Genomic DNA, 12,184 nt, shown 5'->3' with positions numbered 1-12,184 from the left:
GAAAAAAAAAGAAAAAAAAAAAAAGTGCTAGTTTTGAGTTTCTGTATGGGGTCTTTTAATTCAGCCACCTCATAGTCCTGCAGTGGACACTGCTGCTGGCCCACACTGACCACTCTCTCCCACAGTTTGGGCGGCACATTTGAGATGTGACATGAACAGGTGACGGCGGAGGAGTGCAGAGGAGCCAGATAAGGAGCAGGGACAGTGGGCCAGCCAGCCATCTGAAGATCAATCACTACCAGCTCCTCTTCCAAAAGAACCACAAGCGCTGATGGGTCATCAAATTCTGCGAGGCACAAAAATAACTGAAGTCCATGCACAACAACAACACAAAATAAAAACATTTAGCATACACATGTAGCATCAGTGATTTATAGGACACTTGTTACATGAACAGCTCCGCAGAACCAACCTATTATTATTATTTTGCAGAAGCAAAATAATAATAATAGTAGTAATAAATAATTACTATATATATTATTCTACAACAACAATAATCACCATCCACTATTGAATAATAACAATAATAATAATAATAATAATAATTAGTAGTAGTAGTATAATAATATTATTAAAAGTATAATGATAATAATAAATAAAGTAGTAGTATTAAATAAATATAAATTATATATTATTCCACAAAAACAACCATCATCCATTATTAAATAAATAAATAAAAAGATAATAGCTGTTATTGTTATTTAGAGACGTTTAAAAACCCTAGGTAGATCATGCTGTATAATAAAACAGTTTGGAGTACAACTTTCAGCAAAATGAATCTTATTATGATCGATCCTGAAGTTTGATGTTATGAGCTCAAAATAAGAGTTAGGGCAAACCACCCACCCGTCTTTTCAGCTATCAGCCCAAATCTTTAAACATTAAAAGGCCCCATGGGCGGCCGGCTCACCCTTCTCTCTGTCTGTGCAGTGAATGGTGAAGAAGTCGATGACACGCGAGGTGAAGTCCAGGGTGACGTGGCTGCTGTCCTGGAGGATGGTCAAGCAGTGTCTGTCTCCATAGCTGGCTCTGGGCATACCGCCACTGAACAACACTAGAGGAGCTCTACAGACACAGAGGAGACCCTCCTGAGAGAACGAAAACATGCCATCATGGGATTTCATTTCTCACTCATTACAGCACGCACCCAGATTCTGTTGTCCTCCACAGGATCTTGTTCACGGCTTTGCAGGGAAAGGGGCCTGAGATGAACAACACAAAAATGAGGAAAACAGAAAGACAAACCGAGTTTAAGGGAAACCACCAAAACTACAGAAATCTTGGAAGAGTACAGGGTAAAAACTGGAAAATATCCGTAGTTCCCCCAAGCGGTTTGCATCAACAAACCATCAGCTAATAGTGAAGAGTGCATTTGAGGTTTACGATCCCTTTAATAAGTCTGGAGAAGGATTTTAATGGCCTATTACAAAAGTTGAACAGACTCTAAGCTTTGGTATAGAACAACTTTTACTGGCATTGTGCAAGTTAAGCAATCTTTACAGCATGACCAGTCGTCGATGAGCTTATGGCTACTGGAATTACTGTACCTCCATTAAAAACAGCCCAAAACAGGAGATGCATTTACAAGCATGTTAAAGGTTTCATTTCGGCCAGAATAAAACGATAGCGAGTCTTAAATGTAAACACTTTAGTCTGACTTGTATAGTAATAGCGATTACAGCTTTGCTTTGTCCAACGTTTTTCCATTAATCTGACAACGATAGGCCTCAAAAGTTTGGGTTAGTAAGATTTTTCTTAAGGTTTATGAAAGATAGCTCTTTCAACCACCAACGCTCCATTTATTTGGCCGCTACTACAGTAGAAAACAATATACAAGTAATAGTGTGAAATATTACAAAAATATGAAAAAAATCATATCTTAATCAAGATTTTAAAATGTAATAAATTCCTGTGATTTTCAGCATCATTACTCCAGTCTTCAGCATCACATGATCCTTCAGATATTATACTAATATGATTGTTGTCATAGTTGAAAACTGTTTTTGCGACAACTAATGCATTTTTTTCAGGATTCAAGTTCAAAAGAACAGCATTTATAAAAAAATGCCTTAACTGTCACTTTTGATCAATTGAATGCATCCTTGATGAATAAAAGTAGACATTAAAAAAAAAAAAAAAAAAAAACATTTTATCTGAGCCCAAACTTATGAATGATAGTTTACACTTGGACAGACAGATGGAAAACGTAACTTGACCATTGTAATTGCACATGTAAACAAGCTTAGTGCTAACAAACAATCTGTGTGTGTGAGAACCAAAGAGAAAAAGGGAAGGGTGTGTAACTGGCATGTGTTATGGCTCACCATATGGTATGGTGGATGAGATGGGGTCATGAGTGCAGGGATTGCTGCTGCTGACAGCCCACACCATGTATCCGCCATCACTATGGGAACTAACAAAGCTGTTTCCGGACCGTTCCCAGACCAAACTCTCCAGCTGCTGCAAGAGTGACAGTCCCACACAATACACAGCGTCAAAGAAGGACCAAAGATGATGAAGGGAAGTCAAAAGATCCGAGTTAAACCAGCTGGACATCTTAACTTTTAAGCACTGATGATTTGAAGATGGAATTAAAGGAGTTTTTATCAATCGTGAACAGATCTCTTGACCTGATCACTTTTGAAAATATTTGACATTTACAGAGACTTTAAAACACTGAAGTCTATGATTTTATATCAATTCATTGCATTTCAACCACAACCCAAACGAGTGTTGAAAACCATTTGAGAAACATCAAACAAACCCACCTGCTTTCCCAGGAACAGGTTGTCTACATGCCGACAGTTGAGGTCCCAGAGTACAACCAGACCTCTGCTGTAACCAATGAGGATTTTATCAGAGTCTTGTGGATGTTCCTGCAGGGACTCCACGGGCCCCAATGATTTTCCACACTTGTACTCCTCTGGAACGCTGAAAAGGGGAATAACCAGACATGTGAATGACTTTACAAATAACAAGCTGTAATTCAGAAGATTCAGGAAACCAACAGACTGATGACAAAACCAAGTACTTCGCTGCACAAAGATGTATGGGAAGATGTATCCTCTTTGTAGTCCCACCCAACTGCACTTCTGTTTGGAGAAGAACCCCAATCTGAGGACACACTACTTTGTACCAAACCACACTAGCAAACACAGAGCACTAGTGAAGTACAGAAAACCTTTACAGCAAAACTTCACTCGGCACTCTTTCTCATCCGAATCAAATGCAGGCTTGTGTGGAAAAGCATTTTGCATGGAAAAAAGTGCAGGTCTCAGGGTTCAGCGAATGATGAATAAACAATGTATCGAACATTTGGTAACAATTACTCTTGATTCATGTTTGCAAAGTCTAACGGGGTGAACGGAAAGAAAACACAAAGTTCAATAAACAAGTCCAAAAAAAAAATATCAGTGGTTTCAATGCAAAAATAACACGGCAGAAGTTGACAACATTATCAGACGCTGACATGCCTAAATTCAGTTTGAAAGTCAGACAAACGATGACCAATCAAAAGCCACAGTCCGGGATTCCTCCGTGGCTGTGGCATGGATTCAAGAGCTGGAATGTGCATGGTACACCCACAGAGTCGGGATGAGATGCAGCAATGAAGGGAAAGAGGAAGAGAGGAAGGCGCTTGGAAAAGAAGGACTGGAGTAGTCCTCTGGTGGCTTGGCTTCGGATGAGAACAGCCAAAAGAAACACAACTTTCACACAAACAACATGAGGGTTTTACAAGGAAATCACTGAAATGGCATTAATGCTTCAGAATTTAGAAAATTGTCAAAGTTAATGGAAGATCTTGCGATTTTAGATCTTAGATAATTTTATAAAAACTGAAAATGTGCAGGACGAGGCTATAAGGTTCTAATGAGCTGAACTATGATTTTCAAATGGTCTTTGCATGATAGATAGATAGATAGATAGATAGATAGATAGATAGATAGATAGATAGATAGATAGATAGATAGATAGATAGATAGATAGATAGATAGATAGATAGATAGATAGATAGATAGATAGATAGATAGATATACACACACACACAGACACACAAACGCACGCACTAATACAATCATTATGAAATAATATAAAATAATAATTTAAAATGTTAACTAATCTGAATATTAAATTATTTCAGACATTAATAATAATAATTAGGTTTCATACTTGCAAGCACACCATTTGTAATCATAATAAGTATTCTGAAGACATCAAAACTCACATACATGCCAAGCTAAAGTAGTCCAAATTTGAAGTGGATCAAAACCTTTCATCAAAGTTGTCCTAAAACCAAAACAATACCCATTCTTGTCTTCAAATGTAGACTACCGTAGATGCCCCCATGTCTTATGAAAAACAATTCACAACGCTTTTTTTTCTACTGAGCCACAAACTATATTTTGGCATTCCAGATCCTGCTGATTCCCAAAGATGAGTGTGCAAAGCTCATATCCCCCATTTTAAACACCTCCTCGGCTGGGGCCCCAAGAGATTTGGCACTTGGTACAAAAGCATTTTGTTCAGTAGTTTCCTGGCTGACACATACTTATTACCAGTGGCTCAGATAGGATGCCCATTAGCCTAAATTGTGCTCAGTTAATGAGCAGTTCAAGGTCTCTCCGAAGCAGATGAACCACCCAGGCTATATCTGCAAAAGAGCACGCCGGGAAAGCTGTAATTTATCTGAGAGTTAAATAACGTCTTTAAAGAGTAAGATGAATAGTTAGTGTGATTTCCTGCCTTGTAGCAGACATAAATACAGCCTTTAGGAAAAACAAGTTTCTTGTTATTAACGAACAGTGTATTATCTTTACAATAACAAATAGATAGCAGCAACTTAAAAAGATCCCATCAGATCACGGGGATCGAGGTCTTTCTGAACTCCAAACGTCTAACTGTTGCGGTGAGAAGTCTGGGCCTTGGCAGTGGGACAGGAAAGCTCAAGCTGCATATAACCTACTGACAGAGTAACAGACAGCCACAGCTGGGGGCAAGAAGGGGCGCATCAGGAACTTTGATTCGTTCCCAGTTCAAAGTGTATGAGAGAAGTGTGACAAAAGCGGCTCGGATGGGGCCAAAGGAGGGAAAGAAAATAAACAAAAGGTCTTGCTGCAGCTTCATTAACCTCAAGCACAGTCCTCTCAGATGGGGTGGGAGTCCCAAAATGCTTATTTTATGAGGTAAGTGTTGTGGAATCTGCCTGCACGGCCATCTTTATTAGAGTCCAGTGTAGACGTCCTGAGTCACAGAGGCTTAATAAAATACCCGCTGTCCCCGGAGAGACATTCAGAAAATCCTTTTCAGAGTGGTTGCAGACAGGGTTAGGGTTATACTAATAAATGAGTTTATTCTGCAAGGATGCAGTGAACTGATCAAAAATGAAGATATATAAAAAGACATTATATTTTTACTAAGTTTTTCCAAATTTGGATTCAAAGAATCATGAAAAAAAAAAATGTATTACAGTTTATCAAATATCAAAATATCTAGCAGCACAACGGTTTTAAGATATAAGAAATGTTTATTGAGCAGCAAATCAGCATATGTGACCCTGGACCACAAAACCAGTCAGAAAGGTCAATTCTTTGAAATGGAGTTTTATACATTCATACATACATCTGAAAGCTGAACAAATAAGCTTTCTATTGGTTTATTAGGACAGGGCAATAATTGGCCGAGATGCAACCATTTGAAAATCTGGAATCTGAGGGTGCAAACAAATCAAAACACTGAGAAAATCACCTTTAAAGTTGTCCAAATTAATTCTTAGCAATGCATATTACTAATCAGAATTTTGAAAAAAAAAAAAAAAAAAGATAATTTTGACCTATACAATGTATTGTTGGCTATTGCTAAAATTATAGCCCCCTAGCGACTTAAGACTGGTTTTGTGATCAAGGGTCACATATCAAAAGGATTTCTGAAGGATCATGTGACACTGAAGACCGGAGTAATGATGCTGACATTTCAGCTTTGCCAAAGGAATAAATTAGATTACATATATGATAAACAAATAGACAGAAAAGTTATTTTTAAATTATTTCACAATACTGTAGTTTTTACTGTATTATTTATATATTTTTTACAAATAAATGAAGCCTTGGAGGGCATAAGAGACTTAAAAATGTTAAGTGTAATATAACTGAGATTTCAGTTTTACACATGCACATTTGAACAGAGCCCCCCCCCAAAAACCTTGCCTTTTCATACTCCTGCAGCTATAGTAAAGGGGTAACATCTGGATGAGCTGATGACATGACAAGGTCAACACTGGAAGGGCGGCTCTCACCTCTGCATGATCTCATCCTGGAACAGCGACTTGTTCAGCAAGGTGAGGGTGGGCAGTTCCAGGAAGTGCACCCCACCACCTTCAGTGCCCAGAGCAAGAAGTTCACAGCTCAGCTTCAACAACATGACGGTCACACGTGTCGCACTACACAGGAGAAGAAACCAGCATAAAGGTCATAGTTTGGACAAGATGATAAAAGGCATCACACTAAGCAAAATGTGAGGAAATGCAACCAGAATAAGGAACAAAACCTTACCTGGTGCTCTCGATGCCTGGCTTGCCAGGCAGGTTGAAGCTGTGAACCTCCACCAAATGAGATCGGTTTTCTCTCTGCACAATCTCCCATAGGTGAATGGTGTTATCATCCAACAAAGAAAGTATCCTTCCCTATAAACAGAAAAAAACACATCTCGTATGGTTTAAAAGGCACAACCCTACCGTTCAAATGGCAACTTTCAAAATAAAAGCCAACACCTAATAAGCTACAATGACTGAAACATGGTCTTACCTGTCCATAGAGAAAGTGTATCTGAGTGACGGCAGCGGTGTCTTTATGAAGGCCAGTCATCTCCACCCCAGGAGCCCCATATCTTAATGCGCAGTCAAGGGAAAAATCTTCAGACTAGGCTTTCATAATCTATTATGGAGTCAATTATAATTTTCAATTGATCAAATATTAATTCTTACTCTCTTAAAGAAAAAAAAAAAACATGCTCACTATACACACTGTGGATTTAAAGTAATGACTTTACTTTAAAATTATTGTGAATTAAGGGGCTGTTAGATTACAGTTTACAAGAAATATCTAATGCATAAGATTAAAAACCTAAATTTAATGTCTAGCATTTGATACTGTCACAATATATCATGCAGGCCCATACTTTTATTCTGGTTTCTTTCAAAGGGAAATCAAGCCAAATCAAAGCTAAATGTGAATGTTGTGAAAAATATTCATGAAGCAACACTGTGTAATGACTCAGGAAACAGAGGATTCTCTGAGGGAATTAATTATAGTCGTATAATGCTCATTAAACAGCCCAGTGAACTACATACTAAGAACGGAGCCAAAATCTAATCAAAAGGATTGGCCCACACTCAATCGGATCATAAATGTCTCCAGAATAAGCAGATATCTCCCACTTCTCTTTTCAGCTTGACATCAACAGCAGCTGGCAAAGCTGATCGTGATTTTCTTGAAGAGACGGTCGCTCAAATGATTTCTGGACTGCTATTGTAGTCTGCTTTTCATTACAAAACTACACAGCCTTCCACTCTCATAACAAAAGAGTGGATATCTAGGTCAAATCTGATCCACGTAAAATGATCCAAACTCTGCAGGAAGAAAGAGACATCCTCAGAATAACTAAATTCAGCAGGCCTTTAAAAGTAAATCTGTTTTTTTTTTAAGAGCATGAGTGCACTATGCATACCATTTAATAGTATGTACCATGCAAAGCATGCACTTGGCAAGATGATCCACCATACTGTCAAAAATGTGCATTATATAACCCCAACAACACGGTGTTAGATACCGTATTTCACAATGTAATGCCCCATACCGGACCATCTATTCCAGCTTGATGAATAATAAACTGAACGTGTTTAACAAGTGCTATTATTTGACCAAAGAGCAAAAAGATAAATGCATTCCCACACAATACTGAACTAAAGTATGCTGAATAACAGAAACATTACATTTTCAAACAGCCACAAGTTTCATGCATTTTGTGTTTGTTTGTTTATTGGGGGGGCAATGTTGGCTCACTTCAAGAAAAAAAATGAAGAAATTATTTAACAACTGAAATTTTAATTAAGTGTGTAAAGTGTTCAGACTTCATCCAAACGTTTATTATTTATTGTTAAATAAATATTCCTTATAAAATATATATAAATATATAATTCTTTATTTTTTATTTTTTTATAATAAATACTTTCAAGCGAGCATTTTCATTATATTGACCCAAATGTTATTGTTTTTTGGATTAATTTGGAAAGGGTTGGACTGGACATCATGATTTTGAACACAGGCCATTTCTCTCGGCAGACTTGCTCGTGAGGCAGGGTAGGTACATCGGATTCAGACTAATGAGAAGAGCTGCAGTCACGGTGCGAGGGGAGCACAGGACACACTGTCAGCTCCACTGAGTCCAGAACAAAAGCTCAGACTGTGTGGCAGTGCCGCACGTCACCCAGCCACCTCACACGCAGCGCTCTGAGAGCCACTTCAGCTGCTGCCTAATCAAGCCCATAATGTCTTACACAACCAGGCCCTTGAAACAGCACCCCAGACGAACTGCTCCATTCTGAAGTCCCCTTGGTTTCCATGGCAGCATCTCGATTATGTCACACAGGAACAGGCATACATGTACTGTTATTTGCAGAAGGGGCTCGTATGCCCCAAAAAACGCTACATTATGAAAAGGTCAAAAGTTGGAAAACATGTAACATCTCACACCAATTATCCATAACCCAACATGAAATGTAATGTTAACATCTCAGACAATGTTGTTCATCAGATAATGATCATAAACCCAAAAATAATCAATCAATAATTACTCACCCTCTTGTCGTTCCGAACCCGTAAAACCTTCGTTCATCTTCGGAAACACAAATGAAGATATTCTTGTTGAAATCCAAGAGTAACTGACACATTCAAGGCCCAGAAAGATAGTAAGAACATCATAACATAAAATAGTCCATGTAACATAAAAATACATGGACAATTTTAACAATGTACCTCTACCGTGGTAGTCACACTGCTGTCTATGCAGGGCCAGAAAGTTCTCAGATTTCAACACAGATTTGGAATGACATGAGTGTGAGAGTAGTAAGAGTAATTAATGATAGTAGTGAGATAAAGTAGACCGTAGCAAAATAACGTTTTATAAATAATATAAATGCACTCGTGTAGTAAAGCTTCCTGTAACTTCTATTAATGCATTTGACATTTGCTTTTAATCAGCAGTTCTTGTCTTCCCTGGGAATCAAACCCATGACCTTGGGTGTTGCAAGTACTATGAGGTAGGACATGAGCTAAAGAATAATTAAAATAATAATAAGTTACTACTAATGTTAATATTCTTCTTATTACAAGGATAACCCTTTGATCAGCTCCACTCCATTAAGGATTACGTCATGCTTCTGCACAATAGGCAGAGAAAAAGGGAAGACAGAGAAAGGGGGAAAATGGATACAATAAGTGAGGTGAAAAAAAAAAAAGTTGTACACCAAAAGAAGGTCCAAGCATAGAGCACAGAAAGATGTGTGAAGCATGTTGGGAGTGCAGGGCCTCTGTGTTGAGTGTGGGAATTAAACTGAGAAGTAGAAACATCTGTGAAGTTCTCACACTAAGCTCTGATTACTCTACAGGTCATTAACATGAACAGAGAGCCCCTGTCATTTTTCCCCCGCAAAAACTCCCCCTACAGTCAATAAAACAAGAATTAAACCCTCCTTTCTGAGCCAACCCATCTCAGTGCATTGCTAATGGTGCGGAGAGATTACAAACCACGAGATGGCTGCTTTTTGAGCAGGCACAGCATGGTTTTGGTTTGTTGACATGAGGAAAGAAAGGGATTTCCTGTTTGTGGTGAACCATTTTTTAAGATTCATCATGACCCGTTTGACAACTCTGACACATGCAGGTTTTTATGTGTTGGACAAGCTAATTTGAGAGACCTTCACATCCTCGCTCACAGCGTCTTTCAGACATGCTCTGAATTCTGCATTCAGAATTCATTTCCTTCAGCTACATGTCTCCTGTGAATACTAGTGTTTCCACTGGAAGTAACAAGCAGACACTAAAAACAGAACCTGATATTCTCAAGACACAAAAGAACATGAATTTTAAGATAGTGACGGCATCCAGAACGGCTCAAAAACATTCTAAAAATCTTTTTTTTTCTTTTCTCAAGTAATCCATGAAAGTCAAACTAGTATTAGATGCCAATAAGACTCCGCAATGCAAATTAATTTGATCAAAATTACCAGTTTTATAGCCAAAGAATACAGTTTACAGTAATGTAAACAGAAACAGATCATAGTCTTTACAAACTTGAAAATGTTCCTTTTAAATTACTAATCTGGATATCGAGTACCTGCGCAGGTGTTCAGATTTAGAGATATAAGAGAAACTTTTATTGTATATAAAAAAAATAAAAAAAAAAGTACATTTTACATTAACATTCTTCCTAAACATCTCCATTTGTGTTCTACAACAATATCAGGAGCTCAGAATAACATAAGGGTAAGCAAACAACAAATGTAATTTGGCATAACTCTTGTGAAAATGAAACTCTTACTTGAACGAACAAAAAAAAAAAAAAAAAAAAAAAAACACTACTCAAAAGAATTTAAAGGGATACGCAACCCTAAAAAAAATATTATCATTAATCACTTACCCCCATGTCGTTCCAAACCCATAAAAGCTTCGTTCTTCTTTGGAACACAATTTAAGATATTTTGGATGAAAACCCAGAGGCTTGTGACTGTCCGATAGACTGCCAAGTAAGTGCACCTCAGTCGTGGTACTGCTGGCCCGAGACTCGAACCCACAACCTTAGGTTTAGGAGTCAAACTCTCTAACCACTAGGCCACAACTTCCCCTTTATGTCCCCACTGGGGATATCCGTCACACCCTTGATGTATTCGTCCAATCACAACGTACTGGAACACACCTCACTTTTCAGACCAATGAACTTTGTAAAATATGACGTCTTTCAGAAAGGTGTGGCATAGAGCACCAACAATAATGTACAGTATTTGGAAAATAATGTGTTTCTTGAACCGCAAACAGTGTAAACATTTCATTACACCAAATGCACAAAATAATATTCTTTTTAGCAACATCATAAGACACTTTTAACATTTTAAAATGTACAGTCTACTTTAAAAGCACAACAAAAGACTAAACCAATGATTGAAAAGTACTTTAAAGTAAAACATTTAATTTTGACATTATAAACGGCACTTAAGTGAAAGTGGTCATGAAAGTACACTTTAAGTATACACTTAAGTGGCCTTTCATTTCATTAACATCATTACATTCACATCATTTTATCTGCAAGTAAGACTTATAATCCGATGCACATTCAATGCAATTAAGAATACATTTCCCATAGGAAACAACACATTCAAAATAAATTACGTAAATTCATCATTATCCAAATAATATAAATATTTAGCCACACTATAGCTACTCTCCACCCTCTCCATTAACACAAAAGAGTTTTAACATCTCAAAGTCATGAAACAATCAGAACTCCCTTCCAGGGCCCCAGACTGCTCTTACAACATAAGCCAAACACACTCTTGGAGGTCCTACGCTGACCATCTCCTCTCCACATAGTCCCAACAATGCCCAGCAATTACTCACTCAAGCGCTAACAACTAGTTAGCAAAGAATAATGCAATTTCACGGTCTGAATAGTGACAAACAGCAGACACTGTGTCCAAAGTCTAATGCAGTAAACATACGTTGTCCTATATTGAAGAGACAAACCTAAGTAATTATGTGGGTTTTCTCTAAACAAGAAAAAAACTATTATAAGTGATGCCTATTGTATGAGTCATTGAATGGACGAAAACCAAACCGGTTTATGCTAAAACACAGTATCCACCATTTCTGAAATACTAAGTCACTTGTTAACCTCGTATAACATTGCTTAAAAGTATCATCTGATTTGACATGCATGAACGCAATCTAAAATTCCTTTTAAAAGTAAAGAAAAAGCAGCAAATGATGAAATGCTTGGCATACAGCAGCTCCAGCTGAACTTTGGCTTAGCAAGCCGTTCTAGAAACTGTAGTTCTTGCAACAAAGACTGAACCGTGAACTTTGTGTTACCCATAGTGCATGGCCATTTTCAGTTCATGTCACAACTGATTAGACTG

General features: G+C 37.7%; 1 protein-coding gene across 3 annotated transcripts in view; it reads right to left on the bottom strand.

Moving 5' to 3' along the window:
- The window catches only part of llgl1 (LLGL scribble cell polarity complex component 1), a 34,620-nt gene that overhangs the window by 14,197 nt on the left and 8,239 nt on the right, over positions 1–12,184 (bottom strand). For 2 of the 3 annotated variants that reach the window (XM_026250416.1, XM_026250417.1), the window contains exons 3-10: positions 6,801–6,882; positions 6,549–6,679; positions 6,293–6,436; positions 2,769–2,931; positions 2,325–2,460; positions 1,148–1,202; positions 911–1,065; positions 69–286 (exon numbers count right to left, since the gene is read on the bottom strand). In XM_026250416.1, the coding sequence (XP_026106201.1) occupies positions 69–286; positions 911–1,065; positions 1,148–1,202; positions 2,325–2,460; positions 2,769–2,931; positions 6,293–6,436; positions 6,549–6,679; positions 6,801–6,882 (1,084 nt within the window). The remainder of the gene's footprint in view (positions 1–68; positions 287–910; positions 1,066–1,147; positions 1,203–2,324; positions 2,461–2,768; positions 2,932–6,292; positions 6,437–6,548; positions 6,680–6,800; positions 6,883–12,184) is intronic. The other variant, XM_026250418.1, reaches the window with a different exon arrangement.

This window comes from Carassius auratus, unplaced genomic scaffold (genome assembly GCF_003368295.1).
Source record: "Carassius auratus strain Wakin unplaced genomic scaffold, ASM336829v1 scaf_tig00024173, whole genome shotgun sequence".
Lineage (NCBI taxonomy): Eukaryota > Metazoa > Chordata > Actinopteri > Cypriniformes > Cyprinidae > Carassius > Carassius auratus.
The sequence above is the reverse complement of the archived record's forward strand: the minus strand, read 5'-3'. Positions and strand labels throughout refer to the sequence as shown.